Source organism: Entamoeba nuttalli (genome assembly GCF_000257125.1).
Source record: "Entamoeba nuttalli P19 unplaced genomic scaffold asmbl_4928, whole genome shotgun sequence".
Classification (NCBI taxonomy): Eukaryota; Evosea; order Mastigamoebida; family Endamoebidae; genus Entamoeba; species Entamoeba nuttalli.
This window is the reverse complement of record NW_008577131.1, coordinates 1-13144: the sequence shown is the minus strand read 5'-3', so window position 1 is coordinate 13144 and position 13144 is coordinate 1. Positions and strand designations below refer to the sequence as shown.

Sequence of the window (13144 nt, the reverse complement as noted above, 5' to 3'; positions counted from 1 at the left end):
ATCAAATCCATATTGTTGGTATCTTCTTTTGGCTTTAGAAACAGCTTCTCTTAGGACATTCGCCATTGATTCTTATATATCTATAAAATATTTAGAGTTTGTTTCTTATTCAGTTCCTCTTGTAGAGTTTTCTTGTTTCATTTTTTTCTAGATTTTTATTTTTATAGTTTTTTTTTTATTAAAATATAGTTTTTCAATTTCCTCCATTCAATACTTTTCTATCAAAAATCAGTGCTTTATTTTTAGATCATTCTATATTTAGGTTTTAATAGATAGTTTTTTATATTTTAAGCACATTACAAGTTTATAATTAATTTTGTTATAAAAAGAAGTTTCTTTACAAACTCTCTTAAAGAAATTCTTTTAAAGGAGTTGAGAAAAACACAGACAGTAATAGTGTTATAAAAGAGAAAAAAGATTAAAATAATATCAAAATGAAACAATCTAAAACGAGAAGATTATAAAATGATTTAAAGAGATAAAATGACATAAAAAAGAATAAAATTGTTATTTGAATAACTTTTTTATAAAATAAAAAAAAATAATATGAATTAATGAGAAAGTGGTTGATGAGTATCTGAAGATGAAAATCTTTTATATAAGATAAACGCTTCAGATAACAAAGCATCCATATCACATTTAGTCCATTCTTCACTTGGAAGATTTTGTAAAAATTGCATAATTTCAGCGAATTCCATATTCATTAATTTAGAAGAATATTTTTCAATGATTGCAACACACACATACAAATGGAATTGACTAAAACCATTACCATCTTCATCTGAAAGATAAGTGTCCCAAAGACGTAATCCTTTTTCTAAAGACATTTCTCTTAACAAAAAACAATTGAACCACCTAAATGCAAATTGAAAACATTCAACATTATTCTCTTCAAAATGACTTGCTAATGGTTGGTCTATTTTAATAATTAATTGTTTCATAGAAGTTAATTGTTCAAATATTTTACTTTGATTACTTGTATAATGGTCTTGGACATGTTCAAGTAATAAAGATAAACACCAATATAAATCAGCTTCAACTTTCTTTAAGTCATCTTCTAAAACATCTTCAAAAACATTTTTTTCTCTTAAAGGAGAATATTCTTGTAATAACACTACAAATAATGGAACAATCAAATCATTAATTCCTTGAACATATCCACTTGCAGGATGTCTTAATGCCCATAAAAATAATACTCTTTCCATTATTTCTTGTGCTTTATCATGAAATAAAAATGGAACTTCAGTAGTACTTCTTACTAAATCTAATTTAATTTGCTTTTTTGTTTTTAATTCGATTTCTGTTGCTTCAAAAGATAACATTTTCTGTAGAGAGTCATATTCATTTCTTTTCTTTTTTAATACTAACTCAACACGTTTATGTTCAACAGGAATATATCTTAATAAATATTTCCATATGATATATCTAATGCTGAATGGTATTCCATGCCAACTTAATTTCATTAATTTTTTTATATTAACAATAGGTTCATCTATGACTTTAAGAAATAATTTAATACGTGCAGTTTCTTCCATTATATCTCCTTTTTCTTTTTGAAGGTTTTTTCTTATTAGTATTCTTTTGAGTTCTTTTTTTATTTTTATTATTTTATTAAAAAAAAGTATAATATATTTTAATTAATTCTATTGAATAAAAAGATGTAATTTTAATGGTGTTTGTCTAATACGTTCAACAATTGTTTTTTCATGTCTTGTTTCTTTTGACATTTGTGGGAATATTGAGTTGATCATATCAAATAATTTTTCCCATCTTTCTTTATTTAATAGACGTTTATCACTTTGCATAAATTCTATTAATGTTTCATAAGTTCTATTATCCATTTCATAATATTCTGCCCATTCTTTGAAATACTCTAAATTACCCATTATTACACATTGTTGCATTAATGCAGCTGCCCACTTTGATGTCTCATTTAAGTCATAAACTTGAGCAAAGATATTAGCATCTTCAAAGTTATTAAAATAGCAAAGTAATTCTTTTGATTCTAATGGATCTAACCCAATAATTTGAACATTATTATAAACCATTTGAAGAACAATACATAATATCTGTTTTGTACATTTATTTGCCCAAACATTATTTAATGTAGTTGAGAAAAATGCTAGTGAACCAGCAAAACATTCTAATGAAATTGATAAAATTTCATTCATTCCTTCAGGGAATTCAGTATTTTCTTTAATTTGATCAACAAGTTTTTCAATATAAGTAATTCCAACTAAATATTGAAAATGAGCTGCTTGTTCAAATTCTTGGATATACATAAAACAATCAACTATTTCATTTTTATTTTTTAACCATACGTTTAAAGAATTTTCATAAATAATTTGGTTTAATGCATCACTAAAGAAGAAAATATTTACTGGATTAAGTTTAGAATCATTGTTTGGAATTAAATTTTTAAATGATAATTTACCGTTTATCATTTTTTTAAGAAGGTATGAATAAATATTTTCTTTATTTATAAGAACATCATTAAATGTATCAGTTCTTGATAATAGTCTTATTATATCAGATACATCATTATTAATAAATCCATCAATATGACTTACACATATTTGAATAGCTTGTTTAATACATATTCCATCATTTGATTTTCTAGCAGCATATATTACAAATACAAGTAATTCTGATATTAAATGAAGATCATGAACATTACTCATTAACTTAAGAACTTCTCTTGCAATCATTTTATTATCATTAAACATTCCAACAATTTCATTAACAAGTGTTGTTGACCATCCATGAATTTTAATTATATTAATTTCATTTGATGCTTTAAATAAAATAAGTAAAATTAATTGAATAATAGATTCATCCTCAACCATTTCAACATATTTAAGTACTCTAATATACTTAAATAAAGCGTCCCATTTTTCTGTATCATCTAACATTTCTAAAAATTCTTTTTGAAGGAATTGATTAAATAATTTTAATATAGCAGCATTATAATTTGTTAATGCCATGTCAATAATGTCTCTTCTAATTGGAAAGTCTCTCATAATATCATGAAATAATTGAATTCTAGCTGAAGTATGTTTGTATGATTTAATATTTTCCATTGCTTGAGTAAATTCATTTCTATCACTTTCTTTTTCAATAAAAATATTTTTTTGCCCATTAAAACTTCCAACAGTAACACTCATTCTTCCAAGTTTTGTTGATGATAAATTAAATAAGTCTTTTGTCATTGATCCATTCATAGCAATTCTTAATACTTTTTTTACATAAGAATGTCCATCAATTCCTAAAACAACAAGACAATCGTTAAAAGAATTATGATTATATTTTTCTGCTTCTAACTTATATACTTGATTTAATGTTATTTTAAATAGTTCATTATATAATAAATAAAGAATAGAACAAAGTTGTTCTACAGCACATTCTTTATGTTTATGTATTAATTCACAACAACATTTAAAATGTTTAATAATATAACTCTTATCTCCTTTAAATTGTTTAATTTCTTCAATATATAATTTCCATTGTTGAGTAGTATGAGTGTCAATATAAATTTCATTATAATTTTGTTTAATACCTTTCATTTCATTTAATATATTAATAGGATATAATGTTATTTCACTTTTCTTCATTTTTCTATAATTCTTTTCAAATAATGCATAAAATTGTTCTTCGTCATTACATAATATAATTAATTCATCAAGTAATTTATTGTTCTTTTCTAATAAAAATTGAATAATATCTTTCGTTGTTTTTATTTCATTTCTATTTATTCCTTGTTTAATACATTCTATTTCAGCTTTAATAAGAATTGAATTTTTATTTAATCCTTTAATCATTTGACAATACTCTCCTAAAGGAAGTAAATCTTCAGTGTCTAGTATATTACTACATTCTTCAATAATATTTTTTAATGGTTGCATAAGTTCTGGATTTTCTGTAATTAATTTATTTATAATTGTTGCTTTTATTTTTGCAATATCCCTTGTTCTGTGATAAACACATCTAATAAATTCACAAAAAAGTTGTGATGGTATTTTTTCTAAATGATACTTTGAAACAACTTCTCCTATTATTCCAAAATCTTTTAAATATTCTTCTAATGGTATTGAATCCCAAATATCTAATAAAAGTGGATATTCTTTATGATAGTTTTGAGTTATAGAAAGATGGTATATTTGTGGTGATTCATCATTGGAAGGAATATCTAATTGATTCATATCAAAGAAATATAATATTTCTGGTATAGTTCTTTTGAATAAATCTTTGTAAAATTGTTCAGGAAGTTGTTTATTATTAAAAAATCCATATACTTGGAATTCATCAGATAACAAAGAACTATGAGATGGGTAATTCAATGGTAATTTGTATTGTTCTTTTCTTTTATTATAAGAATGAGTTAATATTTCTTCTAATATTATTGTTTCAGTTGTAATTGGTAAATTATTAAGAGCTTCAAGTAATTGATTAGTTTTTTTGTAAGTATAAGAATAAATAAAGCAAGTTATAATGTCTTTATTTTGAATACATTCTTTTAATGGTAAAGTATTTATTTCAAATGGTTTTATTTGTTGATATGATATATTATATTTGCCTGATGGATGATATTGATATTTAATTTTGTATAAATCAATGATATTAATATTTTCATTATTTGATATTGAAGTAATATTCTTTATATTTTTCATGAGTTCTTCTTCATCAAATTTAATACATTCTTTTGTATTTATATCTTCCATTTCCATCATCCATTCATTAAGAGGTTTAATATGATCTAAACAAAGTTCATAGAATGGAATATATTCAATAGAAGTGGTTGGAGTGAAAAAATGTTCAAAAGATCTTTTTTGATATTCAACACAAGGAAAATGTTTATTTTTAAATTCATTAGATAATGGAATAATTCTCATTTCCATCATAATATCTTGTAGGTCATTTTTTTCAATACATCCTAATGGACATAACAACTCTTCTTTACAATTGACATAATACTCTGGTAGTTGTGGTAATTCTAATGCTTCAATTTTTAATGGAATAATTAATTTAATTTGTTTTGCAATTTCTTCTATATCTTCTTGTAATGTTTGAATTATTAAATTCATTGAATTAAGTTTTTCAGTTATTTCGTTATTAGAACCATTTCCATTTTCTGACAACTCATCTAAATACTGTGTTTTCTCTTCCATAATTTCATTTAATTCATTCATTTTATTTTCTTTAATTTTTTGTAATTCAATTCTTGTATTTTCATTCTCAGCAATAATTGCTTTACGTCTTAAAATTATTTGTTTAATACACTCAACAACATTAATATGTTGTTCTTTAAATAATCCAATACTAGGAACCTTTTTATCAAATAACATAAACAATTCATCAACATTAATTCCACACTCTTTTAATGCAAGTATACACCCTTTTAATATTAATGTATTACATGTATTTTGTTTAATGATTTCTAATTCTTCACAAATATTTTCATATCCACTTATTAATCCCATTTTAATAGCCTCTTTTATTTTAAGAGAATATAACATTTGTATCATTTGTTCTTTTCCAATATCACTTATTTTATTATTTATTTGAATAATTGGTTTTTCATATCTTTTTTCTTCTTGATTTTCCTCATTAAATCGTTTTCTTATTGGACATTTACTATCAATTATCTTTCTAATAAAATTCTGAATCTTTTTATCATATATTTTTGTTTTATCTTCTTTAATGATTCGTTTCATTATTATTGTTCCTAATTCTAATGCTCTTTTAACAATAATACTAAGAGAATCTCCTGTTCCAATACTTTGTTCAATAATGTTAATACTATCTATAAGTTCTTGATAAGATGCTTGGTTAATACATTCATTAATATCCTCATCATTTTCTCTATTAATACTTGATAATAACTTAGTAGTAAAATTAATTGAAATGTTGTTTAACTGTTTTAGTTGTTTGATTATATAATCAAACCCACACACCACAAGAGGGTGTAGAATGTCTATTGATTTAATATAATATAGAATAGTTTGAGTATTTTCAATTACTATAAATTTGAATTTATCTCCTTTTAAATATAATAAATTTTCACATTCCATAGTCATATTATGAGTGTTTAAATTAATTAATTGATGTTTGTTATTTGGTGTAATAACTTGAATTATTCTATTATCAATATCAACATTTTCTATTTGGCTGTTCATGTCAATCCACTCTCCCTTAGGTTTATTTGAATATTGTATTGATAATGTGACATAATCCTGAAGATATGTTTGAATAGAATAAGGAATATATTCATCATCAATTTCATCATTCTCTCCAATTAATTGAAAATCCTTAGGGTCATAAAGATGTTCCATTTCTTCAATAAAATTTTCTTGACGAAAAGGAAAAGCACCATTAATCTGACATATTCTAATTCCATTCTTATTTATAATCCAATATTCTAAAAGATTATCTTTTACTTCCATTTTTACATTACCTTCTAAGTCTTGTTCTTTAAGTCCAATATCTTTTAAGTTAAAATGATAAGACATTGACTTTCCTTCAATGAAACAATCAATAGAAAATAATTCACCATCTTCTTTTAATACAAATAAACAATTTTGTTTCATAGTAATAGCTTTTACATTATATAAAGGTTTCAACCTATTTTGTCTTAAATTATGAAAAATAAAACATTCAACAGTGTTACTTTGTTTAACGACAACAACAAAAATTTCTTTGTATGAATAAATTGAAATGTCTTTAAATTCATTTAATTTCATTAATGGGGAAGGAGGTGTTTTATCATCAGCAATACTAATAATTCCTCCTTTCCTCAAAACAACCATTTCATTTCCATTAAATAAAAACCATTCGAATTCATCATAAGGTTCAAATATTATTTTTTTATTTTCTTTAAAAATTTGAATGATTTGACCTTGTTGAATACCAGTCATTGTACTTTTTGGAGAGACTTTATACTTGTCTATACTCACTTCAAATGTGTTGGTTTGTAAGATAAATCGATTCATGAATTGACAAAATAAAGAAATTGTTAGATCTTTTAGTTAATGAATGTAATAATTTTGTTATTATTATTTATAACTATTTTTTTATTATAACTTTTAGTTCAACTCTAAATCATTATTTTCATTCAAAGTCATATGAACGTTGAACTTCTTTTTCAAAATTTATTATCTTCAAACAACGAAATACGTTCAAATGCTGAAAAATTATATAACTCATTACTTTCTCAACCAACTACATTAATCTCTACTCACATTCAAGCACTTAATTCTAACGATCCTAATATTCGTTTATTATCTGCAAATTTATTATCTCGTAATTTTTACAAAGCACAACCCTCATTATATCATTATTTAACTGATGAACAAAAACAACAATTCAAATTATTTTTAATTCATCTCCTTCAAAGTGATTCTCCTCCAGCACTTCTTCGTGCTTATTCATCATTACTTTATGATACTTTTACTGTTTCTCCTTCATTTCCAGAACTTCTCCCTGCATTAAAGTCAATGTTTACATTTCCATCTCCACAACACCGATCAATAGCATTGTCTACAGTTGCATTATTAATCATATTTTCAGAGCCAAGTGTTGATTTCATTCGTGAATCTCTTAACTCTGCAATAAAATTGTTAAATGATGTTGGTATTGTTGTTGTTTCTTCATTACAATTATATAAATCAGTCATTGAAGTTTGTGAAGAAGAAGGAAAAGAATTTACTGAAGAAGTTGTATCACATTATCCTCAATTCTTAGAAGCTGCAATTCATGTATTGGAAACAGATAGGTTAAATGCACAAAGTTGTATAGAAGTTATAAGTGAAATGAATGAAACATCAGCATTATTTAATAATTATTTAAAACAAACATGTACATTCGCTTTATTAGGTGTAAAATTATTAGGAAGTGATGCTATTCCTTCAATGGAATGTCTTGCTGTTTTATGTGAAACTTATAGAACATTGGGTGATGCTTTATTACCTACAATGAAGTATTTATATCAATGGCTTTGTACAATTCAAGATAATCCTGAATGGTATCAATTTAAAGAAGAAGAAAAAGATAGTTTATGTTCTGCTGCAGAAGAATTTATGTTTAGATTTAGTTTTTTTAAACCAACAAAAGAAGTATTAAGTTTAGCCCCTTCAAATCCAACATGGCAACAAGCTAGATCATTTATTTTTATGGTTTCACAAATCGTTTCAATAGATACTTCTTCATTATATGCATCTATCCCTCAAATATATCAATCATTTTTATCAATTATTTCTCTTCATCCAAGAGTTACTTATGAAGTCTTGGTATTTGCCAATAGAGTTCTTAAATCATATCCCTCACTTAGAAGTACTTTTGAACCTATTGTATGTCAATTAATAGCAACAAACATTAATTCTCCAATTCCAAAAATTCAAGCAAGAACGTGTGACTTCTTATCCTTTTTTATTGACTCTGCATCAACAGCTCTAATGAAAGAAAAGATGGAATCAATTATTTCAATGTTACAACCATTATTACAGTCAAGTGAGTTACATGTCCTTTCATCTGCAATTTGTGCAATATCTTTTCTTGTTACTAGAGTCCAAAAATTATTTACACGTTATGCATCTTCATTTTTAAATGGTTACTTCCAATTATTAAATAAAATACCAACAACTTATGAATACTTTGAACTTCGTGGAAGAATTATTGAGTCTATTAGTATTATTGGATTTTATCTTAATAGTTCAGAACTTACTTTGTTTGCTCAAAAATTAACAGAACAATTATATGTGTGTCTTTCTTTACCAAATATAAAAGTAGATGACCCATTACTCGGATATATAGAAACAATTATTATAAGAATGCTTCCCTTGTTAAAAGAATATTTCTATCCATTTATTACTAAATTTCTTCCTTTTTTACTCCAACGATGTAAAATACAAATTCCAATTAAAAATGCAAGTGGATTATCTGAAGAGAAGAAAAGTGCTATGGGATGTTTATCTGTATTGATTTCTGAAGCACATAAATTGTTACTACCAGTAATGAATCATGTTATTGAAATTATTGTAACAGAATCAAGGTCAATTAACATTAGTATTGCTTCTATTGCTATTAATGCTGCTGGTTCATTATTTATTATATTATATCAAGACCAAAGAAGTCCAGAAATAGAACTTACTTTACAAAGACTAGTTGCTGTATTAGATTCAGGATGTCATTCATTTGATTCAGAGTTATGTTCTGCAGGAATAGGAACATTAGAAAGAATTATATCTCATGACATTCCATTAGATAGTAATATTGTTATGTCAAATATTGCAGCTGCTTTGAAACATCTAGAACAATTTAGAGAAGTTGGCAAAGTAACAGAAACATTATTGTCTGCTTTATCTACATCAATTGTTTTGGGTTCGATGAGTAATGCATATGCTAATTATATTCATCCAGTTATTTTGGAGAAGTTAAAAGGGTCTTCTTCTTCACGAGTTGTTTCAATGAGAGTATTAAAAATTGCTATTAGGGATTGCGGATTAAAAACTCCAGGAATTATTGAAGGGTTAAATGATTCTTGTATTGCTGTAAGAGATGCAGCAATAAGTGCATTAGTTGCTTCTTTTGAACGTGGGTTTGAGAATATTGAAGAAGTATTAAATAGGTTATGGAAAATGGTAAAAGAAGAAACGAATGAATATGTCCAATCTAAAGCGGTCAGGAAATTAGGAAGAATTATTTTAGATCTTAAACTTCCTGAACAAGCTAAAGAATGGCTAAAATATTTACCTATTAAAAATAAAAATGAAAAACTCTGTAATGAGTTATGTTTAATGTATATTAATGGTTTAATTAATTTAGAACAAAACCACATTCCTAATCTTCTTATTATTCTTGCTGATAATTTCTTATATCGTTCTCATACAAAAGAAAATCTTATTATAATGAAACAAGTATTAACAGTCGTTTCAGAAAAGTACGATACTTTAACAAAACAATGTATTCAAAATATGAGTCTCGAAAGAAAAGATGCTCTTAATGAAATTATATCAAGTTAATTCAAATCAATTTCATATAATATATATTTCATTAATAAAAAAAAAAACAAAAATATATTTCACATACATAAAATAAAATCAATGAAAAATAAGTTGATTAATAATTGATTCATAATATTTTATCATCATTTCATACTGTTCATTTTTTCTTCGTTCTTCTGAAAGTGATATTGCTAATTTGATTCTTAAATCTTTGACTATTTGATACTTACTTTTCATTTCTTCATATTCTTTTTTATAATCTTTTTTTCTTTCAAGAATATAAACTTTTTGTCTAAGGTATTTAATTTGACTTTTAAGTGTTAATATATCTTCTTCCATTTAACTATAACTTTTTAATATCAGATAAAGAGAATCATCACAAACCATCAGTTCATATTAACACAAAAAAAAATTAAATAAAATATTTTGATATTTAAACATATTTTTATAAACTTAAATTTAAAAAAACTACAAATAGAATATAAAATGAATGACTGGTTACTTCCTGCACATAAATTATGTCTTGAAAGGTATGGATCAAACAAATTTCAAGCAATGGAACAATTATCAATAAACTCTAATCAAATAGCACAAACATTTCAAACATTAATTCCATTAATTCAAAGTTTTCATACAAAAATAGAAAATTTAAGAATTAATGTCCCCAAAGCTTCTTCATCAACTTCTATTTATCATGAACTTTTAGTAATTTCACATACAAATGAAGTGTTAATAGAAATATTTAAAATATATGTTTGTTAACCTTTATTAAACAAATTCAAAAAGTATGAATAAAAACTTATTTCATTTAGGAAAATACATTAAACAAGTTATCTATTTCATTAAAAAATAATAATTCATGGGGTGAAAATATTTCATCTGTTCCTGATATTGCAATGCAACAAAATAATATGATATCTAATATTTCGTTATTTCAATCACTTTCTTCATACATTAATGACTTAAATCTTCTTTCAGATCAAATGGTCAAATTCAATAATATTATGAAGGAAGAAGATTCTAATGAATTAGAAACTGCTGTTGTATCAGTTATTAACGAAAGAAAGAAACTACTTAATACTAATTATTCACAGTCAATAGATGAAATTATAAAAAATGAAAACGAAGAAGTTCCTCTTCCTATTCTTAAAGCTATGTATGGAATTTATTTCACACCAAGATCTCTTGAAGGTGTATTTAGACAATGCGCTGACTCAAAAGCATTAGAAAGTTACACTAAACTGATTGGTGTTATTGATGTACAAGCAACAGATGTAGTAAATCTTTCAGGAGTAATAAGAAAATTTTTAAGAGGCTTAAATACTCCTATTTGGCCTCGACCATTACTTCAACCAATGTTAAGTATTACTATGAGCAATAGTACTAATGAAGAAGTTTGGGTTGACAAAATACGTGAACTAACATGTCAATTACCAAAAACAAATGCAAGTATTCTGAAACATTTATTAGCACTTTGTGGAAGAATAACAAATTGTCCTGAATCAAAAATGGATAGTTATAATATTGCAGTATGCCTTGGTTTATCAACATTTGTAAGTAAAAATGATATTCAAACCATTGGACCACAAACAGGACATATTATCAAAACATTTGAACTTATGACTAAGAATAAAGAAGTTATATTTACCGTTTGTTATTTCATAAAATATAATTATGTTTGAATAAAATAATGAATAAAGAATAACAAATAGGATATAGGTGATTGCTTTAAAAGAAGAGTTAATGATGTAATTACTCCTCCAATTTATCATGACATCTTCTTTAATAAAAGACAATCAATTTATTTCACAAGACATAGACCAAATCAAAATGAAACAAAAACAAGAATATTTAATATTGGTAAATATGTTGCAAAATCAACACCACTCAATTAATTGTAATTGTTTTGAATATTGTCATCTTTTTATTGGTTGTAATTAAAACCACTTATTGAGAATGGAACATGGTAAAGAAAATTATCCAAAATAGTAAGAACTCTGCTAAAGAGACTCCAAGCCCTTCATTTATTGCATCTCCAAGTGTTACTTCTGGGTCAATTTCATCTAATGAATAATAAACAACAAAGAAATATGATATTACTATAACACATCCAAAACAAATAGCAAATCCTAACCATCCTTGAATTCCAATTATCCCACAAATAATTCCAACTATTGGAGAAATAAGAGATTTGATAGTAAAAATTGCATGACATACCGTTTTTTTAGTCCATTCATAATCAGGATCAAAGATATTACTCATTGAACTTAATATCTTTTTTTTATTTTAATTTTAAATTTGTTTTTTATTCTATTAAAATATAGCTTTTTATTAATTTTTATTAGTATTTTATAATAACCCTTAGGATATTTAAACCTCGTTTATCTCATTATATTTGTCCCGCATCTTATCATCGTTACTTTTTAATTGTTATCAATATAAAAAGTTAGTAATGGATGCAAGAAAATTGAAATAGTATCTCCTATTACCTCATTGTTAATAGGTCGAATATTTCAAATATTAATTATTATGTTTTTAATTCTTTATTAATTTATGTGAATAAAATTACCATTCTTAACAAATTTTTATTTACATTAATATGTTTTTAATATATTATTGATTCATGTTTATTTAAACAAATAGTATTTGTTTAATAAATACTTTATTCTATTGAAATGAAATTATTTTTTTATTATTAATTTTTAACGACACATTAAAATTAATAAACCTTATTTTATATAAACCAATTATTAAATATATCTTTATTTGAATTACATGAATATTAAGAGTTGATTATTTCTGTTTCTTCATTATATTTTAATTTATTTTTATTTCCATCATACGACAATTAGTTGATTCATTTTTTAATATATAGAGAGAATTCATTGCATAAAATATTAATTCTTTCATAATTTTGATGGTTATTGTTTGTAATGTATTGATGAGTTTATTTATAATTTTAATATTTTTAATCTTTTTATAAATTCATTGTGTATTAAATTATTGGTAACATTAATGTGACTGTTTCTACTTATATCATTTCTCTGTTATGTTTTATACTCTCTTGTAATTTATTTATTATCTTTACATCATATTTCATTTAATTGAATGGCATTTATTATTTCTATCATTTCTTTTATTTCTGTTTT

General features: G+C 24.4%; 5 protein-coding genes across 5 annotated transcripts; 2 read left to right on the top strand and 3 right to left on the bottom strand.

Annotated features, from left to right (window-relative positions):
• Nucleotides 1-551: 551 nt before the first annotated feature.
• On the bottom strand, nucleotides 552-1535 carry ENU1_116020 (Rab GTPase activating protein, putative; the record flags this gene model as incomplete). The annotated part of the gene is made up of 1 exon (XM_008859695.1): nucleotides 552-1535. The coding sequence occupies one exon, from the start codon at nucleotides 1533-1535 to the stop codon at nucleotides 552-554; it is 984 nt and encodes a 327-aa protein (XP_008857917.1).
• Nucleotides 1536-1643: 108 nt separating this feature from the next.
• Nucleotides 1644-6911, bottom strand: ENU1_116010 (hypothetical protein; the record flags this gene model as incomplete). Its single annotated transcript, XM_008859694.1, has 1 exon — nucleotides 1644-6911. One exon carries the CDS (start codon nucleotides 6909-6911, stop codon nucleotides 1644-1646), a length of 5268 nt encoding a protein of 1755 aa, XP_008857916.1.
• Nucleotides 6912-7118: 207 nt separating this feature from the next.
• Nucleotides 7119-10013, top strand: ENU1_116000 (importin beta-3 family protein; the record flags this gene model as incomplete). Its single annotated transcript, XM_008859693.1, has 1 exon — nucleotides 7119-10013. The coding sequence occupies one exon, from the start codon at nucleotides 7119-7121 to the stop codon at nucleotides 10011-10013; it is 2895 nt and encodes a 964-aa protein (XP_008857915.1).
• A 468-nt stretch (nucleotides 10014-10481) lies between these two features.
• On the top strand, nucleotides 10482-11890 carry ENU1_115990 (RhoGAP domain containing protein; the record flags this gene model as incomplete). The annotated part of the gene is made up of 3 exons (XM_008859692.1): nucleotides 10482-10748; nucleotides 10808-11644; nucleotides 11708-11890. The coding sequence occupies 3 exons, from the start codon at nucleotides 10482-10484 to the stop codon at nucleotides 11888-11890; spliced, it is 1287 nt and encodes a 428-aa protein (XP_008857914.1).
• A 52-nt stretch (nucleotides 11891-11942) lies between these two features.
• Nucleotides 11943-12257, bottom strand: ENU1_115980 (hypothetical protein; the record flags this gene model as incomplete). The annotated part of the gene is made up of 1 exon (XM_008859691.1): nucleotides 11943-12257. One exon carries the CDS (start codon nucleotides 12255-12257, stop codon nucleotides 11943-11945), a length of 315 nt encoding a protein of 104 aa, XP_008857913.1.
• Between the last annotated feature and the right edge of the window lie 887 nt (nucleotides 12258-13144).